The sequence below is a fragment of the Barbus barbus genome, assembly GCF_936440315.1.
Source record: "Barbus barbus genome assembly, chromosome: 23".
NCBI classification, from domain to species: Eukaryota; Metazoa; Chordata; class Actinopteri; order Cypriniformes; family Cyprinidae; genus Barbus; species Barbus barbus.
Genome location: NC_136751.1, coordinates 18,749,208 through 18,771,143, shown reverse-complemented (window position 1 = coordinate 18,771,143; position 21,936 = coordinate 18,749,208). Strand labels below are relative to the sequence as shown.

The window sequence follows — 21,936 nt, the reverse complement described above, 5'->3', positions numbered from 1 at the left end:
TCGAAATTTGGTACCAAACGACAAGACGTTTTTCGATACTCGGTGGTATCGGGGCAATTCGGTCGGTGCCTAAAAAGTATCGAACTCGATACCCAGCCCTAGTGTTGAGGTATGGGTATGTTTACAGTCAGGTGTTTTGTGAATGGAATACTTTGGATGTTTATTGAATGAAATTTCTCTGTTAATATTGTAGAATGATGTAGAAAGGTTTCCTTTTCTCAAAGTTGAAAATTGCCAACAATGGCTTGGATGCTGGCAGCCATAGCTAAAGTACACAAGAAGTGATAACGTGTCACAATAGCGGTTTCCTATTAGATCCTTTTCATTAAAACACAAAATTCAGCTGAAAAGTGGTACGAAATTTGATACATTTTCTTCCCAGTTCTGTGGTCAGCTGTAGTGAAGTGAAAGTAATCTGAAAAGATACATGATATAGTTCCTCACATCAGGAGCTATGTATGTTTTCACAGGCCTGAGTTAGTTGGGAGGGGAATGATGGTGGATTTGTGGTTTTCGTCATTGTCCAGCACTGTTCGTGTCCAGATGTTTCTGGGTTTTGTGGTGGGACCATTGTCATTCTGAGACAGACGTCCCACTGGGTTCCCATGTAATGCTTCTATTGGAGTGAGAGAGAGTGGACACTCAAAGTGTGTTTACTTTGGGCTACAGTTCAGCCTGGCACCTCGGGGTCATCTAGAACAAACACACAGGGAGGTCCTTAAGTTTAGCTGATCCTCTGGGACTATACCTCTGGTTTACTTAAGGCCTGTTAAAGCAGAAGCTGTAAAAACTCATTCAGATGATCCTGACAGTTCCAGAGCTCAGGCCTGGCCAAATGTTGCAGAGAACTGTTGAAGGAAACAGCTTATTATTAATGATATCTCTTAACTTTTGAGCTAATCCAAAGATTTGCAGTTGGAGAGGGAGGTAGAGGGAAACAGAGCCAGTTTCTTGTTTCAGGACTTCGCTCAGAGAATGGAAGGAAGGATACACCATGTAGGGCAAATGTTAAGAGCTAAGGGATTTCAAAAAGCCACATGACTATTATTAACTCTCAAGGTGCTTGTTGTCACATCCTGGCATTGAAGAAAGATTTCCACAGCAGCATTTCATTACAAATAATTAATTGATGATAGGGATAGACTGATATATCGACCCGGCCAAAAATGTTCAGATGGTAATATTTTAACATAGAAATAATATGTTTTATATACAGGGCCCTCCAAAAGTATTGGAACAGTAAAGACAAAATTGCACTGTTAGCTGTGGAGTCAAGACATTTACAAATATGATTAAAAGATGAATATGAGACAAAACTACAGAATGTCACATTTTATTATTGGGTGATTCAACTCATAGATGTTTTACCAGCTAAGAAGTTCAGCACTTTTAGAGTTTCATCCCTCTATCTGATGTGAGCATAAGTATTGGAACAGTTGCCTCACAGGTCTTTCGAAGTGATCAGCTGTGTCGTGTTGCATCAATTCTTCAGATATTAAATGCAGGGAATGTGTTTTCATCAGTTATATTCATTACTTCTTTATTCTTCTGTATTGAGTTTGCAAGAAAGCACAAAGGTGAGCCAGAAGAGATTTGGAACTGTGTTTATGGACCGATGAGACAAAGATGAACCTTTATCTAAGTGATGGGAAAGCAAAAATGTGGAGAAAAAAAGGGAACTGCAAATGATCCCAAGCATATAGCCTCATCTGCAAAGCATGGTGGAGGTGTTGTCATGGCATGGGCATGCATGGCTGTCTCTGGAACAGGCCCTCTCAACTTTACTGATGACTTAATGACTTAATCATTTGGAAGGGAATTCAATGGGAAGTGCTTCATATTGCATCAGGACAATGACCCAAAACACCCACTTCAGTCAAGGAATTTATAAGGGCAAAGAAATTAGGGAAAGTTAGATTGCCCAAGTCAATCTCCAGATTTAAATCCAAATGAACATGAATTTCACCAGCTGAAGAGGAGAGTAAAGGCAGTTTTTGTGCGCAAGGGATCTGCAACTAAATAATAGCTTTTAATCTTTTATATCTGCCTTATGTTCAGCTGTCCCAATACTTATGCTCACATCGATGAGTGGGATGAACTCTAAAAGTGCTGTTCTTTTTATTTAGTAAAACATGTATGTGTTGAAACGGCTAATAATAAAATGTGACGTTTTGTCTCATATTAATCTTTTAATAATATCTGTAAATGTCTTGACTCCACAGCCAACAGAGCAATTTTGTCTTTACTGTTCCAATACTTTTGGAGGGCATACCGTGGGGTTTCAGTCAGGGCCTTCAGTAAGCAACTATAAATTACATGTACACATCTCTGTTACAGCTAACGCAGCCGTGTGCATAATGCGCACATTGTCGCACACAGGTTCTCAACAACAATGCCGGCTGATGGGTTAAATGCAGAGTTAATTTCCCTACATGGTCAGTAAAAGTAATCAGGCAATACACGGGTCACTACATTCACGTCACTCTAAAATGACGACGCGCCCAAAGCAGCAAAACTGTACAAACGCCGGACATCCACATACTTAGGGCTGCACGATTCTTGCTAAAATGTGAATCACGATTTTTCTCCATGGGAATTGAGATCACGATTCTCTTACACGATTCTCATTTTTTCAACCAAAATGTATTGCACTCAAGTACAAAAAACAAAAAAACCCACAGGACATTCAGTATAATAAAGTGCTGGAGTAACAAAAAATTGTCTCTTTTCTTTATTTTAGACCCCTTAAAGTGAATAATTTTAAAGCTTTAAGTTGTTGAACATAAGAGAACATTAACAATAATAAATAAAAATATTCACACAGGGCGTCGGCGTCAACGCATCTCGTTTACTTTGAATGGAGTGACGTCAAGCGTTGCCGAACTAAATTGTGGGTCCCTCGCGTCGCTTCACTGGCATTGCACGCGGCAGAAGTTGAAAACTTTTCAACTTTTCAAGCGCCAACGCAGGCGTCAGCCAATCAGATCGCCTTACGCAAATACCCTAGCGCAGACGCTAGCCAATCCCGTTCATGCAGCACCAGAAAAGTATGTGATTGGCTGTTATCACTATGACGGCGCGTCAACACCATGGTCAGCACCAGAGCCACTGAGAAACCGAGTTGCGACACTCCCATAGGCTTCCATAGGAACTTAGGAATGCGGAAGTACAGCGTGTCGTGGAGCAGCCAATAGTTCCAAACAACCGATAGTTTCAGCATCGAAACCCATTCATTTCAGTGCTTCAGTCGCCAGAAAGTTAAGGAAATTACAGCATTTTTGCCATTTTAACGCATTAGTTTATCTCTCGGAAACCTGACCAGTAGTTGTATTTTATGAAACGCGTTATAGTTAATCTTTATTTTTAAATAATAGGCAGTATATGTTATATTTGCAGTTAGATAACGTGGATGTATTATATAATAAAATATTTTGCTGAATACAGTTGGTTGCCTTTTTTATTTTGAAGTATTTGCAAAACTTAAATTAAAATTTTTTTTCATTTACATTTAGTCATTTACCAGATGCTTTTATCCAAAGCGACTTACAATGTAGAAGCAAACTAAATGGCTACAACCATTTCTAGCATTTTTCTAGCATTCATTGATATTCACTTGTGTATGCATATTGTATCTTATATTTTAACATAATATTGTATTAAAATGTGAATAATAGATGACCATAGATGAAGAAATATATATTAATACAATAACACATTTTACATACTAATTAGATTTCTTATACTCTTTAAAGAAGCATAATTTATTTCATCATTGGTCTGCACAAGTCATGCTTTATTAAGCAGTTTACACTATTTATACTTTGCATACAAAGAAATGTAACCGCCTTATCCTGTGTGTTGCATTGTACTAAGTTTTTACTCCTCCATAGTAACAATAAAAAAAAAATAAAAATATATATATATATTTACACCGTTTATTTGTTTGTTTTTCTCAAAGTGGAGGTCATTTTACAGGGGCAGACTGTCAATTGGAATTGGAAAGGTGCAGGATTGACCCCAGATATCACATTAGCTGGGTTGCAAATTTAACTTATGTGCAAAATTGGAATATCGCATAAAACATTTGTGAACAAGCACCGTTTCCATCCAACGGGTCACAGAGAACAAAATCATCACTTCCTGATAAACTGGCACTATAAATCACTAAGAAAAGTAGGAGAAGCTACTGAATATAATAATTTTCATGTATAATAAATTACTTGCGCCTCAGAGCGAACAGACGAAACACAATGAATTCGGTCATTGCTTTCGGAGGTGGATGCTGCTGTTTGTGAATGCAGTCGTGTAACAGTTCTGGGAGCCAATTATATAGAAATACTTTGACAGACTTTGCTCGGGCATTACCAAATGACCATAACAACATTTCAGATGTTGTGGAATGAGATCGGTCCGCTGGTTAGTCAGGTTTTGCTGTTCCATAGAGCAAAGTCATATGACTTTTTTGATGCGCTAGGAGGAATTTATTCGCAAAATGCATTTCCATCTCCTCTATTATTCGCATTAACCTTTTTTCGCACAAGTCAAAAACCACCTCAAGCGAGCATAAAAACTTTTTTGCGAATTAAGGCATTTTAATTCGAAATTCAGCGTTTCCATCATTCGTTTCTGATATGATACTTCAAAATGCACATAAAAGCAGAGTGATGGAAACATAGTTATTGTGATGTTTTGGGAACCATTTGACGCTCTTTACTTGTTCCCAGAGAGTATTTTTTTTGGACACAACTTTAGGTTTCTTCCCCTCTGATTGTGAACCCTACTAGTGTTTGTTTGACAGACACCAGGCCCTGGTAATCTCTGATATGAATGGAATGTGTCCGAGAGACAGAGGCTACTGGCTCCAACATAATGAATGTGCTATCATCACGGCTCTCTCAGGGAGAAAGCACTGGCTAGCTTGCTTTTACTTCACGGGTGCTCACCCCAACCACTCACAATGTGTGGATGGAGCTCGAAAACCATAGAGCTTGAAGAACAGTATACATTGATAAAATGTAGCCTGGTAAATCATCACACAAATTTGGGTTGGTTGACAGAGTGTCTAATGGTTGGATTCCAGTTGGTTTGTGTCAGATCAGGAGCGGGGAGGCCCCCTGGTGCTTTGTTGTTCTAGAATAGTCTTGGAGCAAAGCCAGACCACCAGAACAATGCTGATCCACTCTGATCCACACGCTTCAGAAGAGCCTGACCAGCTTTGATTATTGTGAAAACGGTTGACGTGCAGTTGGAGTGTCCAAATATTTCATAAGTGGTGGCTTTGGGTCCTGTTGGACAGGTGGGAACCCGGCACAGAGCAACAATTGGAAGGATGAGGCTTTGATGGTGTTTATTTGTTCTTCATGAAAGGTTCCGGTGTGTGGAGGGAATGTAGTAGACATTTCATTCCCACACAAGTCATGGTGAAGAGGAAGAATGTGTCACTTGCCTTGTTTACCTGGTGACACAAAGGAGGAAAGAGGCTCGCCAGAAGGTGTGTTTGTTATGAGGTTTGTCTAGGGAAATAATTTCTCCTTAATTACTGATGTTCATTCAGATGCTGTTGATTGAAGTGGATCTTCTGTAGATTTTTTTTTTTTTTTTTACATGGCAGTTTTTTAGGAGTCACTGTAATTAACAAGAATTGAGTGAGTGTTATTTCATCAAAGGATGATGAAGATTAATTTAGGGATGTGCTGATATTAAAATTCTGTCCAATACCAATTAGCTATTTTTTATTTTTTTGGTTGATAGTTGATGTTATGATTTTGTACTATTTTGTATATATAAATTTAAAAATAAAACACCAAAAAGTAAAAAAAAAAAAAATTCAAATGAAATGATACAAGTGAATTTAGGCATCGCAAAATTATATAATGTACCGTATGAAAATTGGATATTCATTTTGAGATTTGCTAAAGATTGTGTTTAACAATATTATTAAATTATGTGTATTTTTAAAGACTTTAAGTGAGATGATGGCTAAGGTAGTCTAAAGATAAAAACTGATTGACTGATGAAGAAAAAAATATATAAAACAAAAATGTCTAATATTGTCTATATGTCTATATAACCAATATAGAACCATTTAGAAATATTTTCTTCAACCAAGGTCCATTTTATATTATTTATGTGATTTAATGTGATTTCCACATTGTAAATGGACTGTGTTATGTCCCCAAGAGAAGTATAGAAATGTAGAAGAAATCGAGAAATTTAGGGTTTATCGTACCAATAGTTAATTAAAAAATTCCACTTCCCTCAGTGCTGAACTGTTTCCCATCCTCACTTTATCAGAAAACCTGTTTGTTATAGTTGGTTTAATTGCGTTAATCATTTACTTCATCAAGCATTTAACATAATTCAGAGAAGACAAATATCTAATAAAACTATGCTGTTGCATTCAGTTTTATCAAAGAGCAAAACCAGAGTTCTTGTAAAAACCGGAATCCAGTCCTTAATGCATTCTCCAAGTAAGACAATCTGAAGTTTTTCCTCTCAGTGGAGGTTTTAGGCTGGAGGACAGAACATGTCCTGCTCCGTACCCCAGCCGTGATGCTCTCTTGCTGGGCACAGTGCAAAGAATTCTCCCTTCAGCAACTCTGGTGGCCTCTGAATGAATTTCTCATAGCTGAAATGCTTTAGTCAGTCCAGAGAGTCACAGCTGGCCTTTAGGGTCCTCTCAGTAGTGCAGAATTACATATGTAATAAGCCGAATATCTTTATAAAGTGCTTGGGTTTGTTCCTTATACTCCACTTGAGTTTAAAATAAACTCTGTGACTTCCTTCCTTAATGCAGCGATGCGTTGCTGTATCCAAGGCATTGCCCATCTTTGTTGACTAAGTCTTGAGCGCTGACCATCCAAGTTAAGGTTATTATGGTGACTAAAACACACTTGTGCTGGTGCTTAAATGATCTCATGTGCTCAGACATGCTGGGTCACACCTCTGAATTTCACCCTACTGTGACTTCAAGGCCTGTTTTCCCTCCCCTTGCTCTTCTCTGGAAAGATGAAATCTTAATTCAATTTAAAACAAAACTTGCTGCGTTCAACCTGCCCTCACAGAGCCATGGGGAAACTGCTGCATTTACGTAATACTCTGTTGTTTTGTCTTGGATATGTAGTCACATTAAAGTTTTGTTCCATGTTCATGTAACTTGCTACTGACTTTCCGTTAAGCTGATAACTTCAGACTTTTGACTTTGATTAACATGACTCGTTTGTTTGCACTAGCAGCCTGTCTTTGTTAATCTATGTAGGTGTATCTCTGGTCTAAGTGTTTTTTGTTAGTGTGCTTTCCCATCATGTTTCTTGTTCAGCTGTGGGCTGAGTGGGTCCGTTTGGTTCCTGTCCTAAAATCCACAGTGATTGGTGTGGTGTTAAGTGTAATCTTGACTGCTCTGTCCTCCCACGTTGTGTCCACGGGTGTTTTTATGGTGGTGATGTCTGATAGCTCATGGCAGGGTCATTGATAAGAGACCTCACTGATTATATACAAGGAACTCCATGAATGGCTAATCTAGAAACTGTTTATCTGTGCTGAAGAGCATATTTTCTCTTTCTCTTTGTTTTCCAGTGTGATATAGCATGTATGGCTATGACCAAATTTGAGTGATGATGCAAATGAGTCAGTGAATCAAAGCTTTGAATCAGTTAAGCAAAATGGATTGAACTGATTCAAAAAAATTAATGAAGTAGCATGCAGTATTTGTAGGCTATATAGAAATGTTATTATAGAGAGTATAACGTCACCGTCAGCTGGAGTGACTGTGGTTTTGCCCCCTGAGTGGCAAAAAGACTGAATGGCAACATTGGTTTTCAGCATGAATGCTGCAACAGAACACACAAAACACATCTAAAATGAGAAAGAGTTTTGCGATTGACTGTACAAATAGATTTGACAAGAAATATGAGGTATATTTTTACAGACTGCTGAAAGCTACAGAAAAGAGAAGCAAATGAATCCATGCAATTCAAAGAAACAAATGGACTCCAGACAGCGAAACGCAGATTTGAAGTTATCATTTTATGTTAATATGTTGAATTTTGTGGTAAAATCACGCCCTATATATTGTATTGTTATCATATTGACAACTCATTAATATTTACCATCTTATATTCTGCAAAACTGGATTTTTTAAAATAAATATTGACAAAAACTAGGCCTACGTTTTTGGGCTGGACGATATGATGCTATATATAACATTGATGTAAGTGATCACCTGGATTTAGACCAACCTATTTCATATTTACAAAATGCACTCACAGTTAAATAAATTTGCTTTATGCATTTCCCCGGCGTTGAAATCAGGCACATATAAATGTCAGCAAACATGATTCCTGGCTGCATATCAATATCCATGGACCACTGGATCTTTGGTAAGTTGTAAGGAACACTATATCGAGTCCAACAACCTTTAGTTTAAACTGATTATCGTTTGTTTTACTCACGTTTTTCGCAGCTTCCCTATTAAATCCAGTCATGCAGCAGGCTCTTTTGCCTCTCAGTCCGGCTGAGGGGGCCGTGTTCCTGCGGGAAAGGGACGTCAATGCATACCATCTATTTAGCTTGACATTTCTTGCCCATTTCTGTCTGGATTAATGTTAAGATTTGATAACTGATCATCATTAGTCAGGATGGTCGATTTTAAACTTTTAAAGGGATAGTTCACCCAAAAATGGGAATTCTGCCATCATTTACCTCATCCTCATGTTGATCCAACCCTTATGACTTTCTTCTGTGGAACTTATTGCTGGGACAAAAGTCATTAAAGCTAATATAAACCAAAATTTACCCCATATAGTCTCTTGACACACATTTCTAGACTTATCGAACAATTCTTTGGTTATTATAATTCCCAATAAGGAAATCGTCTCTGAAAAAAACACCTAGAACTCCTGTTTGTCATACTGTCCCATCCCAAACACCACCTAACTATGCTGCTTTTCATGATCCAGTCAATTCCTTATGGATAAAATCATGTTTTTCCCCTCTTTCAGTTTTTTTTTTTTCACTCAGAAATACTTGTTTTATCTCATCATGCCATTTCTTGTTGACTTTAAAAGTGACAGATATGCGAAATGAAACATCATTTACTTACCCTCATGTCATTCAAAACCTTAATTGCTTTCTTTTTTCTGTGGAGCATAAAATAAGGTATTTTGAAGAATGTTGGTAATCAAAATATAATGAATGTCAATAGGAACTGTAAATTGGTTTGTTACCAGCATTTCCAAAACATCATCTGGTATTTTACACAGAGGAAAGAAAGTCGTACAGATTTGGAATGGCAGAAAAGTGAACAAATTATGACACATGAACGACTTTGTGGGTTTAGTTTTTGGAGGACAAAAACAGATTACCTCCTTTTGGATTTGCTATAGAAGGGGTGCTTGTTTATAATCACTTGCTTTTCTTCCTTTTAGTTGCAAGACCAATTGTCTTTTCACTGTGTTTTACACATAGTTTGAGATGAACTATGAAAGGTACACAAGAAAACAGTTACGAAACTCAGATTAGTCAGGTATTTTCCTTTCAAAGACTCAATGTAAACACAGCTATTAGGTCTGAAATGGTTTCCTGGAAATACAGTTCAAATTAATCTAAAATGCTTTTATCTTGAGTGGTCAGAGAGTTTATCCTTAGAGAACCACAATATCCTCTGTTAAATAAATTAAACAATTCACTGATTCATTCATGGCCTGAGGAGCACTGCACCAAAGTCTTATAATGAGATTTTATTGCCTACATTTTAAACAATTAGATTTAAGATGCAAATGCAAAGGCACCACCTCTAGAATAGAATTTCATTTAGAAATGAATTTTCCTGTTTTATTCGGTGACTGATTTACCAGTAGATGTTATGTCTTTGCACCCAACTTTGACCTCATGTAATATTCCTGTTTCTCTGCAGGGAGTCCCTCCAAAGCTGTGTCCACCATGTCCCTTTCTGTGCGCCCCACGCGGAGGGTCGTCGCCAGATCCATCACTAGGAGCCAGTCCTTCGCCGGAGTCAACTCCTACGATAAGTCTTACAGGTCAGTGTTAACATATACATCCATAAACAATCGACAACAGAAGCGGTGCTCTCAAGCATGCATTAGGGATGGGTGTTATATCAAACACTTTATAAAAATACATTTTAATGTCTATTATCCCAAGGCCAAAACACAAAAGTTTAACTTGGAGCAAGTGCTCACAAATATATAGCATTATCCTTTTCAATTATGACCGTTTTAAAGGGAAGTCACATCTGACAGGACGTCCTGTAGAACCGGCATACATTTCCTAATAGCTGCAGGCAGCAGGAAAGCATGGACGTTTATCATTGGCTACAAAAAGGCTTCGCTCCAACAAAACAGGTGACAGATTTGATCTTGTCGCCAGTAGATTTTGTACACTCCACACATACTTGGTTGAATAATTTTCTCTTTTTTTTATCTGTTGAATAAATAAGTGTTGTTTTTGTTCAAGTGTATGTGTGCTGTGTTTTAAAGGTAAGTATTTGGCATCGTGTAAATTTTTTAGAGGGGCAGAGTGGCTCTTGAGCACTGACTCTTGTGGTTGATGTAGTTTGATTCAAAAGCATGTAGAGCTGTCTTCAAACCCCTGCTGATGAAATGGAGCAGAGACAGAGAAAGCATGAAACATTAAAGAAGGCCACTATCAGGACAACAGGGAGGAACACCGAACAAGAGATTCTGAAAGAATGAACGAGAGGATGAAAGATAGACACAAATATGAGTTAAAAATATCAAATAAAGAGCAACATTGGTTAAATAACTGATTTCCCAATCATTCCCCCTCTTTCTGTGTTCCTTTTGTTACTGTAACTTGCTTTACTGTTTTATTTACCTGAACTGTCCTTCGCTATTGTTGTTGTATCCTCATACAGCTTAACAGGAGAAAATTGTGTCAAGATGCATTAGTGTTTCTCTTCATTTTATTGAGCTGTCTGTCATCTTTGAAGAGTAATTGCAGCTTTAATCGATCAGCACGAGTGTTGTTCTAAAGCACTATTGATTTAGATAAGAGATTGTTTCTCTTGCTGACTTTTTGCATTCAAGTCCCTCATCTTCCATTGGTCTGAAAAACAGATCCTATTGTAAACAAAATTATTTCTTATAGTTCAGGGCTCAATCAAAAGGATGATGAGAGTGTTTTGGTCTGGTTAATGGGAATGTCACCTGCCTCACAGGTCTTTTTCTGCGTTGTCACTAAATCTTTTGCCAAACTTTATGCCATACAGTTTCAAATGTTTGGTTTCCTGTGATGTTTTCAACATTGTAGTTGTGAATTCTGCTGATTTAAATATGAGAAAGTAAGGTAACATAAGGTGAAATAAGAATAGCTTTTACTATAATTTACAGTTGATTATTTGAATTGATGTATTCTTAATTTGTTTTATATTAATAATTATTTTTTTAGATGTTTTTTCATATATATATATATATATATATCTCTATCTCAGGACTTTGACTAGGCCACTCCAAAGTCTTCATTTTGTTTTTCTTCAACCATTCAGAGGTGGATTTGCTGGTGTGTTTTGGATCATTGTCCTGCTGCAGAACCCAAGTTCGCTTCAGCTTGAGGTCACGAACAGATGGCCGGACATTGTCCTTCAGGATTTTTTGGTAGACAGCTGAATTCATGCTTCCATTTATCACAGCAAGTCTTCCAGGTCCTGAAGCAGCAAAACAGCCCCAGACCATCACACTACCACCACCATATTTTACTGTTGGTATGATGTTCTTTTTCTGAAATGCTGTGCTACTTTTACGGCAGATGTAATGGGACACACACCTTCCAAAAAGTTAAACTTTTGTCTCGTCAGTCCACAGAGTATTTTCCCAAAAGTATTTTCCCAAAAGTCATCAAGATGTTTTCTGGCAAAACTGAGACGAGCCTTTGTTCTTTTTGCTCAGCAGCGGTTTTCGTCTTGGACTCTGTCATGCAGGCCATTTTTGCCCAGTCTCTTTCTTATGGTGGAGTCATGAACACCGACCTTAACTGAGGCAAGTGAGGCCTGCAGTTCTTTAGATGTTGTTGTGGGGTCTTTTGTGACCTCTTGGATGAGTCGTCGCTGCGCTCTTGGGGTAATTTTGGCCGGCCGGCCACCCCTGGGAAGGTTCACCACTGTTCCATGTTTTCGCCATTTGTGGATAATGGCTCTCACTGTGGTTCGCTGGAGTCCCAAAGCTTTAGAAATGGCTTTATAACCTTTTCCAGACTGATAGATCTGAATTATTTTCTTTCTCATTTGTTCCTGAATTTCTTTGGATCCCAACATGATGTGTAGATTTTGAGGATCTTTTGGTCTACTTCACTTTGTCAGGCAGGTCCTATTTAAGTGATTTCTTGATTGCGAACAGGTGTGGCAGTAATCAGGCCTGGGTGTGGCTAGAGAAACTCAACTCAGGTGTGATAAACCACAGTTATGTTTTAACAAGAGGGAGGGGGGGGGGCACTTTTTCACACAGGGCCATGTGGGTTTGGATTTTGTTTTCCCTTTATAAAAAAACCTTCTTTTATAAACTGCATGCTGTGCTTACTTGTGTTATCTTTGATTAATATTTAAATTTGTTTGATCTGAAACGTTAGTGTGACACACATGCAAAAAATTAAAAAAATCAGAAATCAACAATTTTTCACACCACTGTGTGTGTGTATGTGTGTATATGTGTGTGTGTGTGTGTGTGTGTGTGTATATATATATATATATATATATATATATATATATATATATATATATATATATATATATATATATATATATATATTATAACTTGTGTATATATATTATAACTTGTGTATATATAATTATTATTTTTTTTGGGTTGGGATAAAAAGTTGGCCTAACTAGGTTTGCGTAACAAAAAACATACCGTTATAGTTGACTCACATTAAACTAGGGTCTGAGAAAGTGTTTAAATTACCTCAAAAATGATAAATGTATATTTAAGTTTTATGTACCTCTTATGTGTCCTAGGAACCTGTCTGTGTTCAGCACCCCGGCGTGTGTAAGGAAGACTCCCTCCAGAGCAAGCAGGATGTTCACGCTCTCCACTAAATCTCCTCCCCCAAAGGTGCCCCAGCCTGAGAGACTGGACGAGGTGTACGAGGCCCTGAAGAGAGGACTGCAGTATGTACACAAATACGTGTGCTGTGCATTTGAGTATTAGCCATTACAGTTCATTTAGATGCGTAATACAGTGTGTTATCGGTTGCTCACACAGAGAGCTATTATGAAACATGATTATGCTTGCACAATACATTAGTCATTGACAGTGGCACAGACACTGTTAGCTGATGTACATACTTCTACAGATCCTACCTGCAAGTCCATCAGATGGAGCTGGACAGTCTGAGCAGACAAATGAAGGAGTCTAAGAGAAACTCTCGCTTGGTAAGTATATATATAAGTATATATATGTTTTCTATCTTTTTTTATTTCAATGTTTGATTTGTAATATCTCTGTTGCTCTTTTGTAGGGTTTTTTGTATGAACTTGACAAGGTGAGCACTGCTTTATTTTCATCTGGCTTTAGTTTTGGTTTAGAGACTACACTCAAAAAAGCCTGGCACCATCAACTCTTATTTCATATTATTGAATTGTGACTGCCTCTTGACAATATTTGAAACATTATAAAAGTTGTTCTCTGTTCTCTCAGCAAGTGAAAGTAATTGAGAGATTTATGAGACGGCTGGAGTTTCATCTCAGTAAGGTAAGCTTGCCGTTTAACTGAAATGCAAATCATTTGTAAAGCATAGCTATGCAAATATTTTTAATGCACAAGTGGTATAAAACCATTCCAAAATGTACTATTCATGAAATTTGTAGAATTAGGATATATTTGGAAAAATCTTTGTCTTGAAAACAATTATTACAATGTACTTATGGTTTCAAGGTGAAAGGTATGTTTTTTTCTTTTTACTTGATTAATATACCATCTGACATTTTCTTTTTTAATTAATTAAATCAAAACTCTTGTTAAAAATGGTATAAATATTTTGTTATAAATATGAAATATTTTTAACTAGATTTAAAAAAGTCTTGAAATGAAATATTTCTTGAGTGGTCACCAGGATGTGCCACTCATGTCAAACAGAGTTGCATGTGTTTTGTAGCTCAGCAGGTCTGTTCTTGTTCAGATGTCTCTGTGTTAGTGACTGCTCTTGCATGGCCCACTGGCCCTGATAACAGCCTCTGTACGGTTGTGCGCGTGCGCATGCATTCATGCACGTACTTGTCTGCATCTAAACAGTGACTTTTTTCCTGATAGATAGTCTCCTGCAGGATATATAGCAAAGCATAATCTTCTCCTCACTGAGGACACATTCTCAGACAGATTTATTTCTCCCCTGTACACACACATAGATGTTCACACACTGCAGGGGACACGGGTCACAGGCAGAGGACAGCTTGAGGGGCTGCTCGCATTCTTAGCTTGTTTGGGGAGCGGTTAAACCCTCCACTAGACCGGTTGGAGTCTGAACTAACAGACTAAACTAACCCAAGCCAGCTGCACTACAGGAAGAGGCCTTCCTCTCTATCCTCCTCTTCCTCTCTTTCCTTCACAGCCTCATTTCATGTGTGATTAGTTTGCAGTTTATGAGCGGAGGGCGCTGCAGGGAGTCTCCATGCTTTTGCTGGGTCAGATATGTTGGGCCTCTATTTTAGTGGAGGAGGGGCAAAGTGAAAAAATTGCAAAAAAACGCTTAATATTAAATGACTTTGGTAAGCAGTGCTAACGACAGTCTCAACAAACTTTCAGATGCTTTGTAGGGATCGTGGTGTTTGTTGTATTGGCTATGGCCTATGACAAATGTGAATGAAGAGGCGTGTTGTTATCAGTTTTGTGTAGCAGTGTGTATTAGCAGAAGAGGTGCTTGTCATAACTCTGTGAAACTTACGACTGTCCCGCTGACTCCCTGCCAGTATGCTGGAATATGCTCACTGGACGGATCCTAACCACCTCCAGATGGACACACTGAGAGGAATATTTTCCTTCTCTCACTTTATGTCTTTCCTTCGTCTCTCTTTCGGTTATTGCAGGAAACCTTTTAAGGGTTGCAGACTCTTTCGCCTCTGTTCTCGCCTTCAGTCTCAAGGATTGTGTGTTTGTGTCACTCGACTTGCACATTTATGTTTATGTTTGAACAACCAGTATGAGGCTCCCCCCACTGAGTTGGGTAATTCTGCAGGATACCGTGGCTGATGTATTTCATACACTATGGGGCCAGTTTAATACTTGTGTTCAGCAAGGATAAATGAAATTGGTCAAAAGTGACAGAAAAGACCGCTTCCTATTCATCTTGTATCACAAATGTATCAGTTTCAACAATATTATTAAGCAGCACAACTGTTTGATAATAATACGAAATGTTTCCTAAGCACCAAATCAGCATATTAGTCATATTTCTGAAGGATCATGTGACACTAAAGACTGGAGTAATGGCTGCTGAAAATTCTGCTTGCCATCACAGAAATTTTCGTTATAAAATATATTGAAATATAAAACAGTTCTTTTAAATTGTGATATAATTGAAATATTAACATATTATTTAATATTATTACATAATATTAACATATAACAGCCTAATTTCAATTCACATCCCAATCACTGTACCTACAAGAAAACCTGTGTTCATGAAATTACTATTTTTCCCTTTTGAGTATGTTCCTATGGCTCAAGCAGTAAAGCATGGTGGCACACAAATAAAAATATATATGTGACCCTAGACCACAAAACCAGTCTGAAGTGTCCATTTTTCGAAATTGAGATTTATACATCACCTGAAAGCTGAATAAATAAGTTTTCCATTGATGTATGGTTTGTTAGGATAGGACAATATTTGGCCGAGATACAACTATTTAAAAATCTGGAATCTGAGTTCTTAGCAATGCATATTACTAATCAAAAATGAAGTTTTGATATATTTACGGTAAGAAATTTTCTAAATATCTTCATGGAACATGATCTCTACTTAATGATTTTTGGCATAAAAGAGAAATTGATGATTTTGACCCATACAATCTATTTTTGGCTATTGCTACAAATATACTCCAGCGACTTAAGGCTGGTTTTGTGGTCCAGGGTCACATATAATGTCTTAATTTTTAGCCTTTTAATTATGGTGTACATAGAAGAAGGGTCTATACATGTTCAGTAATTTTTGCCTGTCTAAATACTGCCATTCTTTGCAAAGCTTAAACAGTGGTGTTTCTGTGACTATCCTCCGTTGGGTATTGCTTTTTAATGTCATAATCCTCCTCATACACCACCCTTGCCCTGCTGAACATTCTTTCAGTGAAGTGAATGGAGCTTTCATACTGTTTGTATGTTTCTCATTCATTCATACTCATTTACAATGGACAGCTCATTCTTTTCTAATATCCGAATTGCAGGACTCGTGCTGTGAAGATGCTTGTAAAGATAACGTCTCTTAATCTGAACGTCTGCCGAAATTTTAGTTGACATTTAACAGTATAGTGTCTCCATTACTGACTTCAATAAAATCTGATCAATAAAATCTAAATTACTTATATTGAAGACAATGAGGCCCAGCAGGAAGTACTTGGGCAAGAAAAGATTTAACAACAAGATGTTGTGGTTTGTGCATGTGTGTGCATATGCAGTTAATCAGTCAGTGTCACCATCTGGATGTAGACTAAACTATGGCTACCTCATTAAGTCAAAAATACTGAACTTTATTGGAATTCAGCTTAAGTAGCTGCTGTGCTTTGGAACATGGTAGTTAGTTTGTAGCTGCTCTAAGATGGTCATTATTTCACTGACCAATCACCATGTTACAAAATCCAGATTGACAATTTTAAACTGGTATGACCTGCTAGTTTATTGCTGGTTAAAGGGGCAAAAAATTCTTATTCCAAAAATCTAAACATCCTTAAAACAAAATACATTTTGATAAGCAAAAATGTAAGATAAAAGAATGGATTTCCATGTAATGACCAGCTAGAAACCAGCTACCATGTTTCAAAACACAGCTCAAGATGGGTTGTTCAGCAGGAAATGTTATTGAAGACATTTGTTATGAACACACATCAATATATTGTACACAATTAATATATTTTTATTGAATGCAATAAACACTGGGGTGTTGCGGGTGTGTCTGCAGATTGACGAGCTCTATGAAGCCTACTGTATGCAGCGCAGACTGCGAGACGGAGCTGATAAGATGGTGAAGGCATACACAGCCTCTCCAGGCAGCAGGGAGGCCAGAGAGAGTCTGTCTGAAGCTAACAAGAGCTTCAAAGAGTACACAGAGGTAAGAGTGTTTGGTTAGATGAAAGTATGGGTGGAAGAGGAAGAAGAGTTATGGACTTTGTCAATAAAGACAAGAACAAAGACAAGATTAGAGTAAACAGTGTACATGGGATTTAAAACGGTTCAAAACCCTTTGTAAATCCTCTTTTTTATTTTTAGTAACCTGAATCCTCTTCAGAACTAAAATTCACATCAGCTTAGTGTTACTGAGATAACACTTTATAACTAGGATTTTCTTCAGTTTAGAGTTTGTGAACTGAATCCACTTCAAAATTGAAATTGTTCAACTAAGTATTAATAAACTGAATCCACTTCAGAACTGAAATTCACTTCAGCTTAGTGTTAGTGAAGTGAATCCAATTTAGAGCTGAAAATCACTTCAGCTTAGTGTTAGTAAAGCGAATCCAATTCAAAATGGAAATTCACTTCAGCTTAGTGTTTGTAAGCTGAATACCATTCAGAACTGAAATTCACTTCAGTTTAGTGTTAATAAAGTTAATCTAGTTCAGAACTGAAATTTATTTCACCTTAGTGTTTGTGAACTGAATCCAGTTCAGAGCTGAAATTTGCTTCAGTTTAGTGTTAGCAAACTAAATTCACTTCAGAACTGAAATTTACTTTACATTTACATTGTTAGTAACCAATTCAGAATTGAAATCCACTTCAGTTTGATGATAGTAAATTGCATCCACTTAAAGGTGCTGTATGGATTTTGACTCTACTAAAGCATGAAAATATATGTTTGCAGATATTTAAGAAACATGCTAAGTTAACATACTTGTTTATCTGAAAAACAATGCTACAGTCAGTTATTCTCCTTTGAAAATGTGCATTCCAGCCCGGAATGTCTGTGTTCGTTATGGTTTGTGAAACCCGCCCACTACCAGTTTACCCAATTGTATTTCAGCACCCTGGGTTGCCAGTTGGCAGAAAACACAAGAGTATTTAATGTCATTCATCGCCATGTGCGCTCGTTTCTGTTGGCGTCGTTAACCTGGCAACCTGCGTGTGCGTCAAGTCTGAGGAGGAGGGGCCGGGTGAAAAAACCCGTCTTCAATATTTTGAATTTGGACTGCAATACCTAGTTTAACCTCTAGTCAGGTTGTCATGTCAATCCTACATACAGCACCTTTAACTTTTAATTCACTTTGTTTTTTGCGAGCCATGAGGGAATGGAGTTGTGGGTAAACGATAAAATAATTTATTTACAGTGGTAAGATAAACATCAAGAGATTAATATAGAAATAATTTTGCAATACATGGTTCCAGTAAAATTACCACCCTGAAAAATGTGATTTAGTTTTATTGCATTATCGGGAAGTTGAGACTTACACTTTACTGATTATGGCGTAGGCCACTGTTGTTTTGCATCCAGACAGATGGATACAGGGCTGAACTAAACTCATTCGATATGCTCATGGAAATAATGCAGGGAGGCAATCTGATTAAGAGAGACAGCCTTTCCCAGTCAAGTGCTTTTCATTACCCTAATGGTTGCTGCAAGATGCGTTCCACTGTAGGATTCCTCATTATTCTCCTCCCTCTCCCTTGTGCTGAATACTTTACAGTTTATACTATGTACTACTATTTTTTTTAATTAAGTGAAGAGTAGGCATTATTCCATGATAAACGGTTCAAACTGTAGTGTGCTGCATCATTGTTTCTACACATTGCATGTTTATTTCTCTCATGCCTGGCACCTTACTCTCTTTTCCTCTGTATATTTCTCTATCTCTGTCCCTGCAGAATATGTGCATGCTAGAGAGTGAGCTGGAGAACCAGCTGGGGGAGTTCCATGTCAAAATGAAGGGTAAGACAGTCTGTATACCAGAGTCCATTCTACAGTGATTTTAATTTGTAATTTCCTGCAGTTTCATATCGCATTTCTGGTTTAATTTCTGTTTCATGATCTTAACAGTGTGCTGTACTTAAACAATGATGCATGCCTTTGTTTCAGGCTTGGCGGGTTTTGCACGACTTTGTGCTGGAGATCAATATGAGGTGAGCTGCTGTTATAGTTTACCTACTCTCTCATTTATACTCAGCATGAAATCATATTGTGAACAATTCATGAGTGTGCATAGTTTCATAATCTTTCATCAAAATGCCATTTATTGTAATAAAGATACAACTAGCCTGATTCCTGTGTCAAAATATCAATTAACTGCAAACTTGCATTCAGGTCTGACTCTATTCTAGTATGGAATTCCTTTTCGTACGCTTTGCACTGTCGTCAGTTTCAGATATGAAAGATAGCGGGGATTGAAGATTTGGACGGTTTGAACCCACACAGGGCAGTCTATGAAGTAGCTAGCATTGGATGAAAGCGTCCACTATATGACTGCTTACGAGAGAGACAGACACAGACAGATCTCAGCATCTGCTTTGCGCAGGGAAGAACAGATTTGGGGAGGCGTAGGATAATTAAAGAGGGACGAATGTTAATGTGTCGGCCCCACCTCCACCTGTTTAACATGCAAGAGCTTTAGAGTGACTGACAGGCCAATCAATGCAGTGAGTCAGCACAGTCTGCTCAGATAGAGCCCTCTGAGATGTGACAGGAGGGAGGTGGTGTGAAAAAGAACAAGAAATTGACCGAAGATCTAGAAATGGATAAAAGAGTGGGTGGCAGAGACTTGTTTTTTTATTCAGCCCATCTGTTATTCTCACTCTGTTCATCTGCTCATTCTGTTCACCTTTACTGTGAAAAAACAGACAAAAGCCAAGATTTTCTTTCTCCTCTCCACTTGAATGAATAAATAATCAGTTTAAAGTTATTAAAAACTTTGTAATTCTGTTAGATGTTTTTTTTTTAATACAAGAAAAAAAAAACACGTGAAAGGGATACAAAATTTAATTGTAAATCTAAATTTTCTATGAAGCAAGCCTTAATATTTTGCCTTTGGCAATGAATTTGAATATTTTTAATTAAGAATATTAACAATAATAATAATAATAGTTTAATTTTGACTAAATGAAGGTGTGATTTTAAAGATACCTCCACAGATCAAACTTCTTAATCAGTATTTTTGTCTTGTTTCTCAGTAGAAATAACCTGTAAATTTAAATATAATAATACTTTTAAAATATTATTGTTATTAATATAATTATTATACTGATTAAGATATAATTTTAATCATTTGTTAATGGATTTTTCTGTGTTTTTTCAATACCTCCACAGATCTTTATGAAGTACGGTCGACAGCGGTGGAAACTGCGGGGTCGGATTGAAATCAATGGCAAGCAAGTGTGGGATAGTGAGGAGATGGTCTTCCTCCCCCTTATCACAGAGTTCTTGTCTATAAAGGTTATTTTTTATTTGAAAATACAGTTACATTTGTTTTTATATTGTCATATGTTTTTTCTCCATTTCTATTTCTCTCACACATATTATTAGTCTCTGTCTGTCCTTCCTGTCACACTCACATGTGCACCACAGTCACATCAATCTGAGACATTAATGCACATAACAGCACAGCAGCTGGACTTTGACTTGTTTTTCTCTCCCAATGGTTCCATGACATGTAACTGTATGTGAGAGGAAGGGAACATCACTCCAGGACAGAGAGAGAAAGGCAGGGAGATAGAGACAGGAAGAGTGCATGGGATAGAGTGAAGGGAAATTTACAGAAGACAGCGATATTAAAACAGAGAGACTCTAGGGAATGAAGAGAATGCAGCTGATGTTTGTCAAAATGTTTTCGATTGGCCTGAGAGATGTAAAATATACTGTTGGGTCTGATTCAAAGTGCAGTGTGACTCCATAATAACTACAAAATTTACTGTGCATTGTGCATTTTTATTCTATATTATTCTATTATAAAATTAAATAATAAACTTAATTATGTAATAATTAGATTAATTAATGTTACATTTTTCAAATAGAAACAATATCATAGCCTAAAATGTTCTTCAAGCATTCTTCAAAGTTTGGTCAAATCTCAAAGGAAAAAATTATATCCTACACATTTCCCAATAAATATCATGTCATTTTAAAATAATGATAATATGGAAGTTAAATATGTTTAAGTGCATCTTCTCACAAAACACGAAACCTATGTAACAAGTGGTTACTAATATAGAACAAAACTCGTGACATTGTGTTGGTCATGAAACTGATGATGACATTTCCTCCTAAATAAACATCTCGTATGTGGTTGTCAAGGTGACGGAGCTAAAGAGTCTGGCCAATCACGTGGTGGTGGGAAGTGTCTCGTGTGAGACGAAGGATCTGTTTGCTGCCCTGCCTCAAACAGTAGCTGTGGATATCAATGACTTGGGCACCATTAAGCTCAGTCTAGAGGTCACCTGGAAGTAAGTACAGCTTTGAGGGATCCCATCAAATGTCACCCATTGCCAGATCACATAGCTGCATTTTTTATTTATTTTAAATGCCCTGTTAAAATAAAACTCTCTCTTTTCTTCTGTAGTCCATTCGACAAAGATGACCAGTCGTCCTCAGCTAGCACCGTGAACAAAGCTCCTACTGTCAACAAACGCTTCTCTACCTACAACCAGAGTCCTCCAGATACACCCTCTCTACGAGAGCAGGCCTTCTATGTGAGTCTGTCCATTCAGAGCATATACTAGTTTGATCTAATGTCCTTTGAATATATACGGTGGGATCCAAAAGTCTATAACTTGAAGG

At 37.4% G+C, this 21,936-nt stretch overlaps 1 protein-coding gene across 3 annotated transcripts in view; it reads left to right on the top strand.

Moving 5' to 3' along the window:
- LOC306842654 (rho family-interacting cell polarization regulator 1-like) overlaps nucleotides 1-21,936 on the top strand; it is a 74,809-nt gene that overhangs the window by 39,712 nt on the left and 13,161 nt on the right. For all 3 annotated transcript variants that reach the window (XM_079373621.1, XM_079373620.1, XM_079373619.1), the window contains exons 2-12: nucleotides 9,914-10,037; nucleotides 12,989-13,141; nucleotides 13,327-13,405; nucleotides 13,492-13,515; nucleotides 13,671-13,724; nucleotides 17,140-17,289; nucleotides 19,035-19,098; nucleotides 19,246-19,289; nucleotides 20,470-20,595; nucleotides 21,454-21,602; nucleotides 21,719-21,848. In XM_079373621.1, the coding sequence (XP_079229747.1) occupies nucleotides 9,940-10,037; nucleotides 12,989-13,141; nucleotides 13,327-13,405; nucleotides 13,492-13,515; nucleotides 13,671-13,724; nucleotides 17,140-17,289; nucleotides 19,035-19,098; nucleotides 19,246-19,289; nucleotides 20,470-20,595; nucleotides 21,454-21,602; nucleotides 21,719-21,848 (1,071 nt within the window). In that variant the 5' untranslated portion in view covers nucleotides 9,914-9,939. The remainder of the gene's footprint in view (nucleotides 1-9,913; nucleotides 10,038-12,988; nucleotides 13,142-13,326; nucleotides 13,406-13,491; nucleotides 13,516-13,670; nucleotides 13,725-17,139; nucleotides 17,290-19,034; nucleotides 19,099-19,245; nucleotides 19,290-20,469; nucleotides 20,596-21,453; nucleotides 21,603-21,718; nucleotides 21,849-21,936) is intronic.